The 23,030-nt window shown below is 34.7% G+C and overlaps 1 protein-coding gene across 5 annotated transcripts in view; it reads left to right on the forward strand.

The window, feature by feature from the left end:
- The first annotated feature begins 532 nt into the window (after nt 1–532).
- LOC100029102 (ATP-binding cassette sub-family A member 9) overlaps nt 533–23,030 on the forward strand; it is a 141,586-nt gene continuing 119,088 nt past the window's right edge. The window contains exons 1-7 of one of the 5 annotated variants that reach the window (XM_056817232.1): nt 533–721; nt 1,499–1,612; nt 2,255–2,367; nt 3,850–4,054; nt 5,075–5,239; nt 21,145–21,248; nt 21,466–21,692. In XM_056817232.1, the coding sequence (XP_056673210.1) occupies nt 2,272–2,367; nt 3,850–4,054; nt 5,075–5,239; nt 21,145–21,248; nt 21,466–21,692 (797 nt within the window). In that variant the 5' untranslated portion in view covers nt 533–721; nt 1,499–1,612; nt 2,255–2,271. Of the gene's footprint in view, nt 722–1,498; nt 1,613–2,254; nt 2,427–3,849; nt 4,055–5,074; nt 5,240–21,144; nt 21,249–21,465; nt 21,693–23,030 lie in introns of those variants that run through there. The other 4 variants (XM_056817233.1, XM_056817234.1, XM_056817231.1 and 1 more) reach the window with 4 other exon arrangements.

The following is a 23,030-nucleotide window of genomic DNA, read 5'->3' on the forward strand; positions in this document are numbered from 1 at the left end:
TGCTACTTTGGGCTTGCCCCTCATCTATAAATGGCAACAATGTTAGTTATAGTAGCACTATCTATTCACAGATTTATTATTGCAATTCAAATTGGATAAAGCAAATATTATAATTTGGTTTGTGGGTATTATTATGCTTTTCATTATTTGATTGAAGTTAATCAAGTTAAGTTAATGGAATATTCTTATATGTTACTCTTCACATTGATTTGTGGATTTATTTTTAGAATTACTGCTTTATTTTCCTTCCCATTCATCTTGTTTCCACTTAAATCAGCTCTAATTTGACTTGTTTCTTGACTTTTTTTTTGGTGTATAAAGATTGAGGTCGCCTTTCTCTGTTTTTTTTTCCCCTCTCCTTGAACTTGGTTATTTCTCCTTTAATTTCTCCTTTAATCAGGAAGGAAGTGCCAAAAGAACAAATGTGAAATTTGTCTTTCTGGAGTACTATGCCCCACCACCATCTGTAAATGCTATCTCTCTGTACTGACAATAGGAGAAAAAAAATGGACCACAGTCCAAAAGTCATAGCTCAAATTACATCAGCCAGCCTGACTGGAACAATATTCTAACTTGTTTCAAAAACTGGTCAGAATAGAGCTATTCAAAATAGGCAAACATTGAAAATATTTCGTAAAGGAAAGGATTTTGAATCTCCAAGATCTAAAGAGACCAATGGATTAAAAACTTTTCAGGATTACTTGCTCTGTCTTTCCTGACTGTAAGTTAATCTCTATTCCTCTTGTTTGTTTTATAAAATGCACACATAAAATGCTTAGCCTTTTGGGTAGTATGAACTATGAGGATAATCAACTAAAGAAATGAATTCTCTCTCAGCTCAAGTCTACTCATTATAAGATCACTGAATCAAAAAATGTAAAAATAAATTGCTCAAGTAGTTTGAAATATTTTATCATGCAGACAAAAATATTTGGAAAGTGACTGAATTTTTTAGTTTTAGTTTTTAGGTAAACTTTCCTATTTTAGAATGAACAGACAAAGAGTAAGAAGAATGTGGAGAATAAGATGAAATTCACTGTGACCTTTAGAGGGATATGTTTGAAGTTTATTAATACAAACCTAACTTAATTTATCATAATTTCTGGTTACTTATCATATTTGGCTTTTTAACTCTTCTATATGACAGAGAATTTACAAACATCTAGACAAGTCATATGGTCTTTATGAATTTAAAGACTCTAAGGGGTGTTTGCTGAGGTTCAGAAAGAGTCTTTTTCCACATTGAAAATTTTGGGGAAAAGATTGATAAATGATAGACAGATAGATGGATAGATAAGGAAAGAGATGAAAGAGAAATGGAGACAAACATAGATAACAGAAATTTTACTGACTGTTTCTCAGTATCAGCTTACCAAAATTTAGAGAATAGACCATCTTTATTCCTTGAATGGCAAGTTTCCATTTAATCCATAAGAGAAATTTGTAGGTTTTGTTATAGGGTTTTTATTTCTGGCAGAAATTTTTTTCTTTTCATTAGGTAACTAACTTATGGTTGCTAATATAATTTAGAAGATGATTCCAGCTCAAGAATATTTACTTGAAGACAGAACAAAAATCTTTGAATAGAAAGAACCTTATTAACTAAAATAAAGTAAGCTGAATCCATTATTTTGGTATCTGTGCAACTATATTTTCTTAATGTGTTCCCAGAGAAATTTTGGGAACTTTTAATATATTTGAAAGTAATAATTATCTACTTTAGAGCCACAAGTTCTGCCTCATATATTGCAACACTGGATTACAAAAGAGTTGACAAAGTCCAGGATATTTTGATTTTACTAGATATTCAAAAGAGTGGAAGCACTATTCTCTTTTATTTAGTCAACAGTTACAGAGAATGCATAAGTGCTATCATTTGAGAATGCTTTTGGAAAAATTAATGTTTTTCTATTTTGTAAAGGAGAGAAAAATAGTAAATGCTGACTTCTTTTTCAATGAGGTAAAATAATATGCTGTTGTTCCCATTTTCAATGCTCTGTCTCTAAATGTATCTTATAAAAAGTCCTGAAGTAAAATTAAGTTTTTAGAGAAACTGTCAAATTCATCAATGCTTTCAAGGAATTTTCAGTCTAATTTCTCTTCTTGATGTGCTGAGAGGACTTAGAAAAAGTTGAATAAACAATTTTATTTTAGGATAAATATGACTCAGGTTTTTTTCTTTTCCAGAAGTCTTCTACACCTCTGCTCCCACAAAATTTATGTCATAATATTGGTTTTTTTCTCCCTTTTATAGTCACCAACAGGTCAAAAATGAGTAAAAGAGAGATAAGCATATGTCACCAAACTCAAGCCCTTCTGTATAAGAACATCATTAAAAAATGGAGGATGAAAAAAGAAAGTTTATGGGTATGATTATGACATTTATATCCTAACATTTGGGATGGAAAGCTATACTTCTCCAAATGGTATGGATTTTTCTCTTCATTCTTTATAGTTCTCCATTAACTCAATTTATAATGTCCAATCTAGATTATTTGATTTGCGACTGTCATTACTTACACATACTGTGGAGCAAGAAAATATTCATAATTAAAGTTATCAAAATTAAAGGATATTTAATCCCTGAAATAAATTATCCATTTTTCTAAAGTAAAAATAGATGTTCACCTCATTGAGATACACTGATCATCAATTCATCTATAACTTACAGTCTTGGCCCTAATATTTGTCTCAACTCAAATGTTCAAGTCTCTATCTTCTATGCTATACTGCTTCTCTCTAAATAATTAATCTTCAAGTCTCTCATCAAATCATTCTACATTGCACAAGCCCAGAACTTTACATCATGCAATAAAGAAGATTATAATCAAATTTAATCAATGTTTAAATGCAAGATGTACATAGAGTCTCTGCTATTCCCTCTTAGATACATTGACATTTCTAAGAGAAATGGGCTATTGAAGAAGACAATGGTAGAGACTAGTAAGGATTGTTTTGAAACATTTTAAAAACATAATTTAGTTTTTAATTTTTAGAAAAATTTTCATCTTGTTACTCCAAAATTAAAATTATTGATCTGAATCTTTGAGACTTCAGCCCTTTGCTCCTTCTTCTGTTATTTGGCATCAAGAAGAATAAATATAATTGCTCCTTATTAAATATTTGATGACATCTTTCATGGAGATAGGGGAAACTGGGTCCACAGAATTACAATTTGGGATGCCAAAGTAGATGATGAGCAGCAACATGATGAAGTGAGTCAGAAGACATTCTTTTTACAAAGCAAAAGTGAACATGTTTTAAAAAGACTTCGAAAGATGAAGCAAAAGCATTTTAATAAACCATACTGATAAATGTGCATTGTAATCTTTATTGCATTATAGAAAAGAAGCAATTTGTGTTTTCTGAGTCATAGAGATTATGTGGTTTTTGTCTGAGGATAAGCCTTGAATCATAGGATGATATATTTATATTTGAATGGACCCTTAAGAGTCCATCTAGTCCAAACTCTTCATTTTAGAGGGAAGGAAACTGAGATACAAAGAGATTGTATATTTACCCACTGCCACAGAAGTAGCAAAGCAATGGAGCTAGTATTTGAACCTAAGTCCCCTGTCTCCGAATCTAGGTTCTTTCCACTACACAAAACTGCCTGTGCTTCATTACTATTCTGCCCTATGCCTGTTTGTCAATGCGTTTGTCCTGGAATATAAACATCATGAAAATAGGAATTATTTCTATTTTTCAATTGACTTTTGCTTAAGAATGCTTGATTTGGGAGTAAGGGTGAATGGAGTAGGTACTTGATAATCATCCACCTCTTAATGACTACATTTAATTAATTCAACAACATTCTGATTGATTTCACCTTTATCTTTTCCCTTATAGGAATTACTTTCCTCTCTGGGTGTAATTCTTCATCTGTACCTACTTTCAACAGTTATTAGTGTTACTCAGTTTCAAGAACATCCTTCTGTGGACCTTGGACGCATAGATAAATTTAATGATTCTGACTTTGCCATTGCATATACACCAGTCTCCAAAATGACTCAACAGATAATAGAAAAAGTAGCATCAACTTCCTTTATGAAAGGTATGTTCTTTACCAGCCCAGTGGGAATACTTGGTGCTAGTATATTTATTGCATAAGGCTCAAATGTTTAATGTGAGGTTCAATATAAGATGTATCAACTCATATAATTTCCCATTTTTATTATATTTCCTATTTTATTATATGCAAAATAAGGATATATTTATATTCAATAAAAACTATGTGTCTTTTCCCAATTCCCAGTATAATTTAGTGTGGTTAAATTTAGGGTTTTCAGTATTCCAAAAATTTTTCTTTTCTTATTTCCTGAACTTAGATTTATGACAAAAGGGGACTAATAGACCTATGGTTTCACATCTTTGAATTTGGGTTTGGCATTCTTGTTCAATTATGGATATGAATTTAATAGGAATACAATATTTACAACCCCAACCTGAGACAAGAAAAGATCTAATTTGAATAAGTGGCTTTATTTCCTTTTTTTTCAAAGAAAGAAATTATGCCACAGAAAGATTCCAAAGCATATTCCACATGTTAATTTCCAAATGACAGAGCACCTCAACAGGTTCAGAAGTATTTTTACCTCACCTTTGTATTGGTCTAACAAAAATTTTAGAGAAAATAAAATAAAAACAAAATCAGGTCATAGTCAATTGGTAAATAAATCCATTTTCTACTGTCTTTGGACACTTAGATTTTTGTTTAAATATGTTATGCAGAAATGCTATGAGAATATATATCTTTTCTGGTTTCACAAAGACCTACTCCTATTTGTCTAACACAGGGCCCAGGACTTAATAAATGTTTATTGATTCACTGAATGAGATTTAAAGACATTCCAAATTTCAAGAATACTCTATTCTACCTCTTGAATAAATTTGTTATAATTGAGTCAAATATTATGGAAACTTTACATTCCCCAAACTGTTTTATAAGCCTAGAACACCCTCTATTTTTACCTGTAACCCTTTCATTATGAAAAAAGGCCCTCTGTCTCAGCAAATATATTCAGAGCCCCATAATAATCATTGACAAGATTTTTTTCTCCCTTCTGTATGGTAGGAATAAAAATATATGGAACTCCAGATCCAGAAGCCATGGAGAGATTTTATGAACAAAACAGGACTGAAGTCGTGGGGATCATCTTTCATAATGCTTTTTCATATGAAATGAAGTTTCTTTGGGCCCAGAGACTTCCATTTCTTGAGGAACACAAAGACCATGCAGGTAATTTTCCCGTGCTAAAAATTTTTTTTTTTACCTTAACTTACTTAGTAACAACTCTAAAATAGAAGGGCAAGGGCTAGACAAATGGGACTACATGATTTGCCCAGCTAGGAAGGAAATATCTGAGATCAGACTGGAACCCAGGTCCTCCAGGTCTAAAGCTCTACCCTTCTGTGCCAATTAGCTGCCCCCTTAAACCATTCTTTTCTAACTGTTCCATTTCCCAATCTCTTGTCATTGACTTTCCATCCATGTGCAAACTCTCCCCTTATGTTCAGGGTGTAGGCCTCTCATCTACCTATTTGCAACCTGGGACCTACTGTATTAAAGACAAAGCTTCTACTACTCCAAGCATATTTACATTCTACCTCTTAGGTCATTTTGTGACTGTATCAGGTGTCCTTTAGAGGACTCTGCACTTCTTGGCAGTAGCTTCCATTTTCTTTTCATTTTTTGTTGTTGGGACAGGACAAACTTCACAGGTTAAATAGGTGTGGATGGTCTATAATCCCTATCAAAGATGTGATTCCATTATTTACCTTCCAACCCCTCCTCCATATATGTATCTCCTCTCTTCTGAACATCCCTGTTTCTGTTGGAAGTCTTGTCATCATTGTAGTCATCCAAGTTCACATTTTTGGTGTCATCCTTCACCCTTTACTTTCTCTGATGCCACAAATCATATGGCAAATCTTGCTGATTCTATTTCTAAAATATCTTCCAAATATTTTAAATAACATAGCCATCATTATCCTTCAAGATTTCATATCATCTTGCATGAAATATTGTAATAGCTCCCTAATTGTTTTTCTTCTCTTATATCTCCCCCCACTCAAATTCGTTGTTCATATTTGCCAAATTCATTTTCCTAAAGCAAAGTGTGATCATGATTCTTATTTAATAAACTTGAGGGACTCCCCATCCTCTCAGTACTGAATTGAAAATCTAATAGCATTTCATCTTCTTCCCCTCCTTTAAAAAGATTCTATTTTGGTTAATTTATATAGTGTTTATTTAGTACCACAGAAAATGTATATAATTTATAAATAAGTAAATAATATGTGTATATATAGGAAATGTGTGTTTTAGTATTTTTACTTATAAATTTATGTGATCAAAAAATTTAGACTACTGCTTTTGTCAAGAATTAGGGTTTTTTTTTCCTTTTGAATTATGCCTGAAGTTTTGGTACCTGCCACCAAATAGTGATAGCTTTGCTAAATGTAGTGTAAATATCAACTCAAGAGTAAAGTTTCCTCTTCTGATTTTATAATTGGCTTTTGAGTTTTGAGCCTGCTAAAGGAGCTAATTACACTCTGCTATTCTTTTTGTGCCCAACTTCATAATCTCAGCATTGTCTTCAATTCCTTTGCTCACTCTCATCCCACATTTATTTTATCAAAATAAATTCTTTATCAAAGCAACCATGTAAATATAATCTTTACAACTGTTACCCAATTTAGCACCTATATTTCAGAGAATTTTGGGCAATACATGGGAATCCTGTGATATTTTACTATCACTATTATTGATTCTAAGTTTAAGATAATGTTATCATGAAAGGTCAATCATGAGTCACCCACCACTGTCACACAATACTTTGGAACAAAATAGACAGTCATTTGGGGAAAAAATTCCTATATAGAGGCTATGCATGGGTAAACCATGTATTTCAGAGGCAGTAAACTTTGAAAAGTGCTTCTAGAGAAACCTAGAAGGAATAAGAAGTAGGAAGAGCAAAATCTGATCAGTCATGCTGTTGCTACGAAGTATAGAAATTTGAGTTTCTTAGGAGGAATTGACATAGTAACCCTATAACAGAGGAGGGAAATTTCATGCTCTTTATCATTCATTTAGCTCTTGAAGAGCTTCCTAGCTGCAAAAGGACCAGTTGGTGGCAGAGTCTTCTTTTTTTTTTTTTAATATATTTTATTTGATCATTTCCAAGCATTATTCGTTAAAGACATAGATCATTTTCTTTTCCTCCCCCCACCCCCCATAGCCGACGCGTAAATCCACTGGGCATTAGATGTTTTCTTGATTTGAACCCATTGCTTTGTTGATAGTATTTGCATTAGAGTGTTCATTTAGAGTCTATCCTCTGTCATGTCCCCTCAACCTCTGTATTCAGGCAGTTGCTTTTTCTCGGTGTTTCCACTCCCATAGTTTATCCTTTGCTTATGAATGGTGTTTTTTTCTCCTGGATCCCTGCAAGTTGTTCAGGGACATTACACCGCCACTAATGGAGAAGTCCATTACGTTCAATTATACCACAGTGTATTAGTCTCTGTGTACAATGTTCTCCTGGTTCTGCTCCTCTCGCTCTGCATCACTTCCTGGAGGTTGTTCCAGTCTCCATGGAACTCCTCCACTTTATTATTCCTTTTAGCACAATAGTATTCCATCACCAACATATACCATAGTTTGTTCAGCCATTCCCCAATTGAGGGGCATCCCCTTGTTTTCCAGTTTTGGGCCACCACAAAGAGCGCAGCTATGAATATTTTTGTACAAGTCTTTGTGTCCATTATCTCTTTGGGGTACAGACCCAGCAGTGCTATGGCTGAATCAAAGGGTAGATATTCTTTTGTCGCCCTTTGGGCATAGTTCCAAATTGCCCTCCAGGATGGTTGGATCAGTTCACAACTCCACCAGCAATGAATTAATGTCCCTACTTTGCCACATCCCCTCCAGCATTCATTACTTTCCTTTGCTATCATGTTAGCCAATCTGCTTGGTGTGAGGTGATACCTCAGAGTTGTTTTGATTTGCATCTCTCTGATTATAAGAGATTTAGAACACTTCTTCATGTGCTTATTAATAGTTTTGATTTCTTTATCTGAGAACTGCCTATCCATGTCCCTTGCCCATTTATCAATTGGAGAATGGCTTGGTTTTTTGTACAGTTGATTTATCTCTTTATAAATTTGAGTGATTAAACCTTGTCAGAGGTTTCTATGAAGATTTTTTCCTAGTTTGTTGTTTCCATTCTGATTTTAGTTACATTGGTTTTGTTTGTGCAAAAGCTTTTTAATTTGATGTAGTCAAAATTATTTATTTTGCATTTTGTGATTCTTTCTATGTCTTGCTTGGTTTTAAAGACTTTCCCCTCCCAAAGGTCTGACATGTATACTATTCTGTGTTTACCCAATTTACTTATGGTTTCCTTCTTTATGTTTAAGTCACTCACCCATTTTGAATTTATCTTGGTGTAGAGTGTGAGGTGTTGATCTATTCCTAGTCTCACCCACACTGTCTTCCAATTTTCCCAGCAGTTTTTATCGAATGGTGGATATTTTTCCTAAAAGCAGGGATCTTTGGGTTTATCGTATACTGTCTTGCTGAGGTCGCTTTCCCCCAGTCTATTCCACTGATCTTCCTTTCTGTTTCTTAGCCAGTACCAAATTGTTTTGATGACTGCTGCTTTGTAATATAGTTTGAGGTCTGGGACTGCAAGGCCCTCCTCATTTTTTTTTTCATTATTTCCCTGGATATCCTTGATCTTTTGTTGTTCCAAATGAATTTTGTTATGGTTTTTTCTAAATCAGTGAAGAAGTATTTTGGTAGTTCAATGGGTATGGCACTAAATAGATAAATAAGTTTGGGTAGGATGGTCATTTTTATTATATTGGCTCGTCCTATCCATGAGCAGTTAATGTTTTTCCATTTGTTCAGGTCTAGTTTTAGTTGTGTGGCGAGTGTTTTGTAGTTGTGTTCATATAGTTCCTGTGTTTGTCTTGGGAGATAGGTTCCTAGGTATTTTATTTTGTCTAAGGTGATTTTGAATGGGACTTCTCTTTCTAGTTCTTGCTGCTGAGCTGTGTTGGAGATATATAGAAAAGCTGATGATTTATGTGGGTTTATTTTGTATCCTGCAACTTTGCTAAAGTTGTTGATTATTTCAATTAGCTTTTTGGTTGAATCTCTAGGATTCTTTAAGTAGACCATCATGTCATCCGCAAAGAGTGATAACTTGGTCTCCTCCTTGCCTATTTTGATGCCTTCAATTCCTTTATCTTCTCTAATTGCTACTGCTAGTGTTTCTAGTACAATGTCAAATAGTAGAGGTGATAATGGGCATCCTTGTTTCACGCCTGATCTTATTGGGAATGCATCTAGTTTATCCCCATTGCAGATGATATTAGCTGTTGGTTTTAGATATATACTGTTTATTATTTTTAGGAATGACCCTTCTATTCCTATGCTTTCTAGTGTTTTTAATAGGAATGGGTGTTGTATTTTATCAAAGGCTTTTTCTGCATCTATTGAGATAATCATGTGGTTCTTGCTAGTTTGCTTGTTGATGTGGTCAATTATGTGGATGGTTTTCCTAATGTTGAACCAGTCCTGCATCCCTGGTATAAATCTTACTTGATCATGGTGAATGATCCTTCTGATCACTTGCTGGAGTCTTTTTGCTAGTATCCTATTTAAGATTTTTGCATCTATATTCATTAGGGAGATTGGCCTATAGTTTTCTTTCTCTGTTTTTGACCTGCCTGGTTTTGGAATCAGTACCATGTTTGTGTCGTAAAAGGAGTTTGGTAGAACTCCCTCTTTTCTTATTATGTCAAATAGTTTGTATAGTATTGGGATTAACTGTTCTCTGAATGTCTGATAGAATTCACAGGTGAATCCATCAGGCCCTGGGGATTTTTTCTTAGGAAGTTCTTTGATGGCTTGATGGATTTCAATTTCTGATATGGGATTATTTAAGAATTCTATTTCCTCTTCTGTTAGTCTAGGCAGTTTGTATTTTTGTATATATTCATCCATTTCTCCTAAATTGGTGTATTTATTGCCATATAATTGGGCAAAGTAATTTCTAATGATTGCCTTAATTTCCTCCTCATTGGAGGTGCTGTCCCCCTTTTCATCTTTGATGCTGTGAATTTGCTTTTCTTCCTTCCTTTTTTTAATTAGATTGACTAGTACTTTGTCTATTTTGTTTGTTTTTTGAATGTACCAGCTTCTTGTCTTATTTATTAAATCAATAGTTCTATCACTTTCGATTTTATTAATTTCTCCCTTAATTTTTAGGATTTCTAGTTTGGTTTTCTGCTGGGGGTTTTTAATTTGATGTCTTTTGGGTTTTTTTGTTTGCATTTCCAATTGATTGATCTCTGCTCTCCCTAGTTTGTTGATATATGCACTCAGGGATATGAATTTACCTCTGATTACTGCTTTGGCTGCATCCCAAAAGGTTTGAAAGGATGTTTCACCATTGTCATTTTCCTCGATGAAATTATTAATTGTTTCTATGATTTCTTCTTTAACTAAACGGTTTTGGAGTATCATATTGTTTAATTTCCAATTGGTTTTAGATTTGGTTTTCCATGTACCATTACTAATCATTATTTTTATTGCCTTGTGATCTGAGAAGGCTGCATTCATTATTTCTGCTTTTTTGATTTTGTGTGCTATGTTTCTGTGACCTAATGTATGGTCAATGTTTGTGAATGTGCCATGTGGTGCTGAGAAGAAGGTGTATTCCTTTTTATCCCTATTTATTTTTCTCCATATGTCTATTAATTCTAATTTTTCTAAGATTTCATTCACTTCTTTTACCTCTTTCTTATTTATTTTTTGATTTGATTTATCTAAATTTGATAATGGTTGGTTTAAGTCTCCCACTAGTATGGTTTTATTGTCTATTTCTTCCTTCAATTCTCCTAGTTTCTCCATTAGAAATTTGGGTGCTATATTATTTGGTGCATACATGTTGATTAATGATATTTCCTCATTGTCTAGAGTCCCTTTTAACAAAATATAATTACCTTCCCTATCCCTTTTGATCAGGTCTATTTTTGCATTGGCTTTATCAGATATCATGATTACCACTCCTGCCTTCTTTCTATCAGTTGAGGCCCAGAAGGTCTTACTCCATCCTTTAATTCTGACCTTGTGGGTGTCAACCCGCCTTATGTGTGTTTCTTGAAGACAACATATGGTAGGGTTTTGGATTCTAATTCATTCTACTATTCGTCTAGGTTTTATGGGTGAGTTCATCCCATTCACGTTCAAAGTTATGATTGTCATTTGTGGACTCCCTGGCATTTTGATTGCCTTCCCTAATTCTAACCTTTTCTTCTTCGGCTCTACCTTTTAGTCCAGTGATTTACTTTGAATCAGTCCCTTTGTCCCCTCCCTTGATGTTTCCCTTTTTAGTCCCTCCCTTTTTCTTCCCTCCCCCTCCCCCCTCTCTTTCCCTCCCTTTTTGTTCTCCCTCTCCCCCTCCCCCCTCTCTTTCCCTCCCTTTTTGTTCTCCCTCTCCCCCTCCCCCCCTCGGTTTTCCCTTCTCCTTACCCTTGTTGGGTAAGATAGAATTCAAGATCCCAATGGATCTGGATGTTTTTCCCTCTCAGAGTTGATTTCCCTGAGATTGAGGTTTAAGTAAAAAAAAAAAAAAACCCTCTCTTCCTCTCCTTCTTATAGGAGTTTTCTTCCCCTCCCCTTCCCATGTGAATCTTTGTGTGAGAACGATTATTCTATTTGGTCTTTCTTTACCCCCTATTTATACATTATATTTTCCCCACATATTAGTATACATAGATTGATATAAATGTAGTCCTTATAGAAGAGAGTTTGAGTAAAAGAAGAAGATAACATTTTTCCCCTTTCCTTAATATTTACCTTTTCAGGTATTCCTTGCTCTTTGATTTTCGGTATCAAACTTTCCACAGAGCTCTGGTCTTTTCTTTGCAAAAAGTTGGAAGTCTTCTATTTTGTTGAATGCCCATACTTTCCCTTGGAAGTATATAGTCAGTTTTGCTGGGTAGGTGATTCTTGGTTGGAGACCCAGCTCTCTTGCCTTTCTGAAGATCATGTTCCATGCCTTACGATCATTCAGAGTAGAACTTGCAAGGTCTTGTGTGACCCTGATTGGCATTCCTTTATATCTAAATTGTCTTTTTCTGGCTTCCTGTAGGATTTTTTCTTTTGTTTGATAGCTTTGGAATTTGGCAATTACATTCCTGGGAGTTGTCTTTTGGGGGTTTAGTGTAGAAGGTGTTCTGTGAGCTCTGTCAGTGGCTGTATTGCCCCCTTGTTCTAGAATCTCTGGGCAATTTTCTTTGATTATATCTTGTATCACCATGTCCAGTTTGGTGTTTATTTCTGGCTTTTCTGGGAGTCCAATTATTCTTAAATTTTCTCTTCTCCCTCTATTTTCCAGATCTATCACCTTGTCGGTGAGATATTTTATGTTCTCTTCTAATTTCTTGGTGTTTTGGCTTTGCTTTATTAGTTCTTGCTTTAAAGCCTGGTTTTCTTTTACAGTTTGGTCAAACTGGTTTTGTAGATGCGTGAATTTCTTTTGCATTATTTCCCACTTTTCCTCCCAGAGGGCTTCCATCTTTTTGGTCATTTCTGATTCAAATTCTTCATGGGTTTGTGGAGAGTTTCTATTTCCTTTGGAAGATTTTGGAGAATTTTCTTGTATATCTTCTTCTATCTGCTCTGTATTTTGTATTTTGGCTCCCTAGAATGTGTCCAAAGTCGCCCCTTTCTTCTTATTTTTCTTGGTATTTTGGGGCTTCTGTGCTTCTGTGGAGTTTGCTGCCATCTCTGAATGTGGAGGATTAGCTTTTCTTATCTCTGTCTGGTGATCAGAGGCTTTAGTCCGGGGCAGATTGTCCCTTCTATGAGCTTTCCCTGGGTTAAACTGAATATGCCTCACTGGAACTGGAATGGAAGGGTCGGACCACGAGGCCGCACTCTCCCCCCGGCTCGCTTTCCGGAAGTTGCCTTCAGAATCGCTGGCCGTGAGGCTGTTTCGTCGGCCTGCGGGGGGATGGGCTGCAGCTAACCCAAGCTCTGAGGGCAAGGACTTTCACTGAGACTTGGATAGCAGGATCCAGCCCTTGAGGCTGTCTTGCCCGCCCTGAGGGTTGCTGTTGTTTCGACCAGCTCTCTGCAGCAGAAGCCCCAGGCAGTAACTTTCACCCGGACTCGGGTAGAAGGCCCTGAGGGTTGTGGTTCGGAGGACTCTGCTCTCTGAGCCCGGCTGGGCTGCGGCTTCCGGGAGCCTTGGACTCTGCGCTCCTACCCCTGAGGTCCGAGTGATCTCGGGTTCTGGCTTTTGAGGGGAGCCGTACCTTTTGAACCGGGTCCAGGTCCAGGAGGAGGGTTCCCAGGGTCTGTGCTGTTGATCGTTTTGAATTTAGGCGCCTTAGGAGCTTTTGGTTTGAGATCGGTCGGGAAGGGTTTTCCGGAGATCTGAGCTTTAGCTTTCTCTAAGCTGCCATCTTAACCGGAAGTCCCGGTGGCAGAGTCTTAAAGACCCAGGTTTCTGTGAGTTGAAGTGACAACTCAGATAATGAAGCACACAGAACCTTTAATGATCACCTGAAAGTTAATGAGATCTGTTAAATGAAAGCCACATACAGTAGATCTCTACTCTCCTCAAGCCTCCCCTACATACAATCCTCCTCTTCTCTCAGCAGAGTACCTCACCTCTTGTTTTATTGAAAAAAATTAAGATCATACAAGATACAACCTTCCTCTTCTCCCCTTATCTTCATTTTAAAACCCCTTAACAACATCCCCAACTAACTGCTTCTTGTCTCTAGTCTCTGAAAATGAAGTGGTCATTCTTCTTGCCTGGGCCAGTTCCTCTACATATTCTCTTGATCCCACCCATTCCTCTGTTCTAAAATGGATTGCAACTTCAGTCATTGAATCTGCTCATCTTAAACCTCTTTCTATCTGTGAATTCTTTCCACACTGCCTTCAAACATTCCCAATTTTTCATCTTGTTCAAAAAAATTTCACTTATTCTTATTACCCACTGAACCTGTCATTCTTTATCTATCCCCCTTTTCTCAGCCAGACTCCTAGAAAAACCTTTCCACACTTTTGACTTCTATTTATATTCAGCTCATTAACTTTTCAGCCCTTTGCAATCTGGTTTTTGACCTCATCATTCAAATTTCAACTCTCTACAGCTGATTGATAATTCCTAATTTATGAATCCAATGACTTTTTATTTCAGTTCTCATTCCTCTTGACTGATGTTTTATTTAACACTGGTGATCAACTTCTTGTGTATACTTCTTCCTCTTCTTTTCTTCTTTCTATGTATTCACTTTCTTGGTGACTTCATCAGCTCTTATGTGTTTAATTTTCATCTCTATACAGGTGACTGACATATATATGTAAGTATATATGCATATATGCAAATATAAAGGAGTATATATACACATTATGTGTATTTACATATATTATATACTACATACTCATTTTTATTTCCTCCTGAATATTAGTTTTGTATTACTAATTGCCTTCTCTGGAGACTTCAAGCTGGATATTTTGGAGATATCTCAAAGCCAACATATCCGAATGAAATTTCACTATCATTTTTCTCAAACCCATCCCTCTTTCAAATATTTCTTTCAAAGGCATTTTCATTCTCTACATTGCCCAGATTCATAATCTTGATATTATCCTAGATTACTCAATCACCCTCATCCCAACATCTAATCAATTGATAAAGTTTGCCATTTCTCCTTCCAAGTATTGCTTGAGGATTTAAATAGCCAAGAAGTTATTAAATGCTCATAGATGGACTATAACAACAATGATGATAGACTTATTTTAAACTAGTCTTTTTTCAGTTATCAAGCGCTTATTATCCCTTTTCCACAGCTTCCCAATGAAAAACAAAGCAAAACAAAACTCTTATAATATACATTACAGTAAAGGGGGGAAAAAAACGATTATTTCATTGATGTCAAACTCTGAATTTTGAGTCTAATGTGTCTAAATATCTCATTCTGTATATCAAATCCATCACTCTTCTGGCAGGAAATAGTTAGTATGTTTCATGATCAATCCTCTGGAATAATGGTTCATCACTACATTAATAAGGGACCTTAAGTCCTTCAAAATTCTTTTCCTTTATATTGTTTCATAAATGTTTCTTATGTTCATACAAATTTTTCCAGGTTTTTCTAAAACCATTCCTTTCATCATTTCTTAAGGAATGATATATCAATTTTATATTCCATTATTTATTGAGCCACTGGCCAAATGGTAGGCATTGCTTTTTTTTCAGGTCTTTGCTACTACAAAAAGAACAACTATGAATATTTGTGTTTGTATTGTGTGTGTGTTTGTGTGTGTGTGTGTGTGTGTGTGTGTGTGTGTGTGTCTTTGATTTCCTTTCTGTATAGGCTTCAGAGTGATATCACTGTAGCAAAGAGAATATATATTTTATCCACTTTTTAAAATTTTAATTAATTTATTTAGTCAATTTAGAACATTATTCCTTGGTTACAAGAATTATATGATTTCCCTTCCTCCCCTAACCACACTCTTCTGTGGAGATAATTTCAGGGTTGTGACTTAAAATCCTAATTAATTGGTTGCTAGGGAAAAAAATCCCAAATAAAATACGCAAGTCAATCTGGAAATTTATGGTAATTTTAATTAATATAGAGGGAAGGATTTAAGAAGAAAGAATGAAGAGAGTATAGTATTTCTCCGGCCTGGCCTGTGCCAGGATTGTATGCTTACAATTCTAGCTTCACTCTAAAGGAAGAGCTAAATACCTTCATTGTTACAATCAGGAGATTACAATTTTATCTTCACAATAAAGAAAAAGCTAAGTATCTTCATTGTTACAATCAGGAGATAGCTAAATCCAATCTTAATTGTGTGGAAAGTGTTCTGTAGTTTTGTTCATATAGTTCCTGTGTTTGTCTTGGCAGATAGATTCCTAAGTATTTTATATTGTCTAGGGTGATTTTAAATGGAATTTTGCTTTCTAATTTTTGCTGTTGAGATGTGTTGGAGATATAAAGAAATGCTGATGAGTTATGTGAATTTATTTTGTATCCTGCAACTTTGCTAAAGTTGTTGATTATTTCCACTAGCTTTTTAGTTGATTCTCTAGAATACATTAAGTATGCCATCATATCATCTGCAAAGAGTGATAGCTTGGTATCCTCATTCTCAATTTTAATAAATTTAATTTCCTTTTCTTCTCTAATTGCTACTACTACTGTTTCTAGGACAATGTTAAATAATAAAGGTGATAATGGCCATTCTTGTTTCACTCCTGATCTTATTGATCTGGTTACTACTGAACTAATTACTACTACATGGGAAGGCATGTAGTTTATACCCATTGCAGATGATGTTTGCTGATGATTTAAAATAAAAAATGTTTATTATTTTTAGGAAAGATGCTCTATTCCCATGCATTCTAGTGTTTTCAATAGGAATGATTGTTGTATTTTGTCAAAGACTTTTTCTGTGGTCTATTGAGATAATCGTGTGATTTTTTTTAATTTGCTTATGATATGGTCAATTATGTGGATGGTTTTCCTAATATTGATTGGCCAGTACTTTGTATATTTTGTTTGTTTTTTCAAAATATCAGCTTCTACTCTTATTTATTAGTTCAATAGTTCTGTGACTTTCCATTTTATTAAATTCTCCTTTGATTTTTAGGATCTCTAATTTAGTCTTCATCTGAGGATTTTTAATTTGTTCACTTTCTAGTTTTTTAATTTGTATGTCCAGTTCATTGACCTCTGCTCTCTCCAAATTGTTAATATATGAACTCAATGATACATATTTCCCCCCAAATACTGCTTTGGATTCATCCCATAGGTTTTGAAAGGATGTCTCATCATTTTAATTTTCTTCAATGAAATTATTAATTATTTCTATGATTTGTTCTTTTAGTAACAGATTCTGGAGAATCATTTTGTTTAAATTCTAATTAATTTTTTATTTGCCTCTCCATGTATGCTTACTAAATATTGTTTTCATTGCATTGTGTTCTGAGAAGATTGTATTTATTATTTCTGCTCTTCTGAACTTGTTCACTATGTTTTTATGCCCTAGTACATAGTCAATCTTTGTGAATGTACCATGTGCTGCTAAAAAGAAAGTGTATTCCATTTTGTCCCTATTTATTTTTCTTCACAGATCAACTAACTTTAATTTTTCTAAGATTTCATTCACTTCTCTTACCTCTTTCTTATTTTTTTTTTGGTTTAATTCATCTAGTTCTGATAGAGGAAGGTTCAGGTACCCCACTAGTATAGTATTTCTATCTATTTCTATCTATCTATTATCTTGAGCTCCACTAGTTTCTCCTTTAGCAATTTGGATGCTTTGTCATTTGGTGCATATAGATTGGGTACTGATATTTCCTCATTGTGTATACTGCCTTTTATCAGGATGTAATTGCCTTCCCTATCTTTTTTAACTAGATTTATTTTTACTTTGGCTTTGTCAGATATAATGATTGGGACTCCTGCTTTCTTTTTATCAGTTGATGCCCAACAGATTTGTCTCTATCCTTTTACTTTTACCCTATGCGTGTTGACTTTGTTTATGTGTTTTTATTGTAGACAGCCTAAGGTACGGTTTTGGTTCCTAATCCACTCTGCTATTCACTTTTGTTTTATGGGTGAGTTCATTCCATCCACATTCAGAGTTATAATTACCAGCTGTGTATTTCCCAGCCTTTTGATTCTGACTCCTAGTCCTGCCTTTTCTTCTTTCACTATTTCCTTCTACAAAAGTGTTTTGTTTTTAATCAATCCCCCTAATTCCCACCCTTATTTTACTTCCCTTTCTACCCCCCTTCCCTTGTTATTCCCCTATTATATTATTTATAGCCTTTTCAAACTACCCCCCCCACACTCTCCCTCTCTTGTACTGGTTCCCTCCCCACCAATCTTTTTTTCTACCCTTCTACTTCCCTATAGGGCACAAATCTATTCTCTGTCCCAATGTATTTAATTGTTCTTCCCTCTTCGAGTCAATTTCAATTTGTGTAAAATTGAGTATTTCCTATCTCCAACCTCTTTACCCTTCCAGTGTACTGATGTTCACCCCCCTTCTGCAATGAGTTTCTTTGGGACATATAGAATTATCCCTTTTGTTTCTTCTACCATTTCTTTTAGTATTAACCTCTTTTTTAGCTCTGTTTGCATATATATATATATATATATATATATATATATATACACACACACGTATATGTATTTATGCATACTTATATCTATATTACATATTTATCTCTTGGCATTTCTTTCCATACAATTTGTCACTGTTTCATCTAAGTATAATACTTCTAGCTGCCCAGGTGATAATAACAATTTTTAAGACTTACCAATGACCTCTTTTCTCATAGGGATACATATCGTTTTAACTTACTGGGTCTCTTAAAAAAGTTTTTTTTGTTTGTTTCTTTTAGGGGTGGCATTTTGTTTTGCTTTCCCCCCCACGTTCTTAATTATCTTTTGATGATTCTCTTGAGTTCTGTGCTTGGGCATCAAATTTTCTGTTCGGCTCTGGTCTTTTCTTTACAAATGCTTGGAATTCTTCTATTTTGTTAAAGGATCATACTTTTCCCTGTAAGAATATCATTGGCTTTGCTGGGTAATTGATTTTTGGTTGTAGACCTAGTTCCCTTATTTTCCAGAATATCATATTCCATGCCTTTTGGCCCTTCAGTGTCAATGCAGCCAGATCCTGTGTTATCCTCACTGTGGTTCCGTGGTATCTGAATGACTTCTTCTTAACAGCTTGTAATATTTTTTTCCTTGGTCTGATAGTTCTTGAATTTGGCTATAACATTCCTGGGTGTTGTCAGTTGGGGATTAAGTATAGGAGGTGATCTGTAGATTCTTTCAATCTCCACTTTTCATTATTGCTCTAGAATATCAGGGCAGTTTTCTTGGATAGTTTTCTGTAGTATGATGTGCAGACTTCTTATTTTGTCATGGTCTTTTTGTAGTCCAATGATTCCTAAGTTGTCTCTTTTGGAATGATTTTCTCAATCTTCTTTTTTTGTGAATGAGAGGCTTCATATTTTCATCAATTTTTTCATTCTTTTGATTTTCTTTAATAGTGTCCTGCTGCCTTGTGGAGTTGCTTGTTTCTAGTTGTTGTATTCTGGTTCTTAAAGACTGATTCCTAAAGAATTTCATCCCTGGCTTTTTGGTCATCCTTCTTGTTCTGGTCTGATTCTCTATGGAGGTCATCTTTCATCTCCTTTGCTTCATCTTTTATCTTCTTTGTCTCAGCTTTCATCTCCTTTTCCTTATTTCATGGTGGTTGATTTTGGCTTTCAAGACACTATTTTCTTGTTTTAGTTCAAGTGACTCTGTTTCCAGATGACATATCTTAGTTCTTAAGTTCTTTTCACAGTAGTTTGCAGCCTCTTATAATTGTGTTTTGAATTATATTTTGAGTTCTTCCAGAGCTTGTATCCAATTGCTGGTGTTTTTCTTTTTTTTTTTTTTTGGCTTGGTGTCCTCTCATCCTTCTCTGTTCCATTTGCTCTTTGTTCATTGCCTGTATAGAAGTTATCAATTGTAGTTTCTTTTTTCTTTTTCTTTTGTTTACTCATATTTACCCTTTATTTACTCCCTTCAGTTCCCTGAGCTCTTGCTCCTCTTATTATTATTATTATTTTTTGTGGTTTTGGACTTTTCTTTCCTACTTCACCCTTGGATCTTTGTCAGCAAATCTCTCAGTGCAGTCTGTAGGGGAGGGGTTTTGGGCTTGAGTTTCCTTGCCCTCTGAAGACTTTGATGGGATTAAGTCCAGCTGGGTTGATGTGCCCTGAGGCCAAAACCTCCTGAAGGAGGTGGCAATATGGAGTGTCTCCCCTGCTCCAATTAGGCTGCTTGCTCTGGGCTCTGCATTTCTTCTCTAACTGCTTCCCTACTGACTGTTTTGGATGCACTGAGGCTGGTACTAGAGGCTTAGTGCTCTATGTGAGAGAGGTATCCTGGGACCTCCCTTCTTCATTCCCCTTAAACTTGAGTGTTCTCAAATTCCAGTCTTTGGAGATGTATCTTTTAAGTTGAGTCCAACAGGAGACTCCTTGGCTCTGTCTTGTTGTTAGGTTTGATTTGTAGTCCCCTAGAAGAATTTAGTTTGTCATCGGTAAGGAAGGGTGTTCAGAGGCCTGAACTTTCACTGCCTCTATTCTGCCATCTTGACTCTGCCTCTTCAGAACCCTTGGAATTTTTCTTTATACACTTTTTGAGTAGAATTTCAAATTACTTCACAAAGTAACTGAACAAATTCATAGCTTCACAAACAGAATATTAATATGCCTGTTTTCCTTCAAAGCCTCCAATATTTATTATTTTCTTTTTTGTCACTTTTGATTATCCAAGAATATGTGAATTAGAATTCCATGATTTAAAACATTTTTTCCTGTGGAATGTTGCTAAATTCAATGTCTTCCTCTAGAAAATGATCTATTTATTTTGATTGATCATTTAATAATTAGCTAATAGTTCTTAATTCTTATAAATTTTAATTCTTTCCTCTTATACATTAGAAATTAAATCTTCATCAGAGAAACTTTATGCAAAACACTATTTCCCAATTAAATATTTGGCTCTAATTTAACTTACATTGGTTTTGTTTGTATAAAAACATACAATTTTGTAAAATCAAAGTTGTTCATTTTATCTTCTATGGTCCTTTTAAAATCTTATTTGGTCATGAACTATTCCTTTATCCAAGATCTCTGATTGATAAGTGGATGAAGCATTGTATATTATGGATTAGATATAGTAGGTTAGAGGAATCATTCTAAGTCGTTGATCAATCAAAATAGTCCAAGTTTAGTGTGGAATTAGAAAACAATGGATAACTTCATCAGGGAGAAGGAAAGGATCACTATAACTCTAGTCTTGAGGATAGTACTTTAGGTGGGAAGAAGAGGTATAGTTGAGGGCCAAATGGGAAGAAAAAAGAACATACAATAATTTTCATCCATTCCTACAGTGGGCGCTGAAGAGAGGCAGAGTCCCTCATCTAGACTGCCACAATGCTTACCTAGAAATCTTAGAGACTTCTGTTTTAATAACATCATATGTACTAAATCTCATGATAGTTTGTCCTTTTCTTCTCCTTTAAAGCTCACTGCTATAATTATAAAGAAGGCTTCCACTGTTTACTTGAGAAATATTGGACACGTGGTTTTGTGGCATTTCAAGCTGCCATAAATTCTGCTATCATAGAAGTGAGTGAATAATTGTAAGACTCTAAGAATTAAGGTGAATTAGTAAAGTGAAGTGCATTGAATCATTGACAAAGGATGATACCCAATGCTTTAATAATATAGCATGCATGTAAATGTAGAGTATTTAAAAATTGAAAATAACTACTCAAAACATTTTGGTTCTTTTCTCTGTTCCTTTATTTGAGATGAAAGTTTTTATGTTAATGTTCTACTTTAGATCACAACAAACCATTCAGTGGTGGATAAAATGATGGCAGTCACTGGAATAAAAATGAAGATGCTACCTTTCATTTCTAAAGGGGAAATACTGTATGAGTTGATTCTTTTCTTCTACATAATTTCATTCACCCCATTGATATATTTTGCATCACTCAATGTTACAAAAGAGAGGAAAAAAGTCAAAGAATGGATGAAAATGATGGGTCTCCAAGATTTAGCATTCTGGTAAATTAATCATTTTGTCTCCTTGTAGAAATCAAACAAATGAATAAGAAATAAGCAACCATTTAGAAAATCACAGTTTCTGAAATTGAAAAAGTTATGAAACAAACCAAAGGGTTTCCAGTGGTCATGGGATGGGAAAACAACCATTTTTTTTAACAATTAAGAAATCCCTACTTGTACTATTATCTCCAGTTGTTACAGTTCTCATCACTCTAAGTTTTTAAACTAAGTTTTAAAGAATGTGGCAAAATTAAAAGTGCTCCAAAAGAATGGATAAGTATCTTAAGAAACTGGAATTTGTTAGTATGGCTGAGAAATGTGATATAATGATAAAGTAGTAAGGCTGATTTTTAACCAACATGACAAAAGGTTATAAAATAAAAATAGTCAATCTGGGAAGTTAAACATTAAAGAGATTTAATGATGTGACTTTTGCTCAAAGCATTATTGAATCTATTTTTTTGGGAAATGGGTTGAGAACTTGTGTCATATTTATAAAAAATATCTGCATTGAGGCAGGTTTTCTTAAAAGGAGATTTTGAAGCAGTTAAATCTTTTAGAAGCAAATCTTATGAATAAAATGGGTAATTAGTCAGATAATAAACACTGATTAAGTGAGAACAAATGTGTCCTTAAACATTTAATAGCTCTAAAATCTTGGGTAAGTCACTTAACATTGGTTGTCTCAGTTTCCTCATCTATAAAATGAGCTGGAGAAGGAAATGGCAAACCAGTTCCGTTTCTTTGACAAGAAAACCTCAAGTGGAGTCACAAGTCAAGACAAGACTGAAAAGCTTGAATAGTGAAGTTATTACTTTGTGTACTAAGTTATTAGGATATAAAGAAAGGTTAAAATTTTTACCTGTTCTTGAAGGGTTCACAGTCCAATGAAGGAGACAATATGCATACAAATATATATAAGATAAATTGGAAATAATCAACTGAGGGAATATGTTAGAATTAAGGGAGCATAGAATAGCTTTATTGTAGAAGGTGAGAGGTTAACTGTGACTTAAAGGAAGCCAAAGAAACCAAGAAGCAAGATGTAGAGAGAGAGTATTCCAGTTATGGGAGACTAAGAAAATGCCTTTAGTTGAGAATTGGAATATTTTGTGAGAGTGATATTTGGGAGACTGGAGAGAGCTCAGAGCAGGGCAATGGGTGGAGATCATAAAATGCAAGAAGACTAGCAAAGATGGGGAGGACAGGTTATGAAGGGCTTTGAATGCTATACAGAGGATATTTGATCTTGAAGGTGACAGGAAGCCATTGGAATTTATTGAGAAGGAATGTGAGGATGGAAATGACATACCATATTCTTTCCTATCAAACAGAAGA

Source organism: Monodelphis domestica, chromosome 2 (assembly GCF_027887165.1).
Source record: "Monodelphis domestica isolate mMonDom1 chromosome 2, mMonDom1.pri, whole genome shotgun sequence".
Lineage (NCBI taxonomy): Eukaryota > Metazoa > Chordata > Mammalia > Didelphimorphia > Didelphidae > Monodelphis > Monodelphis domestica.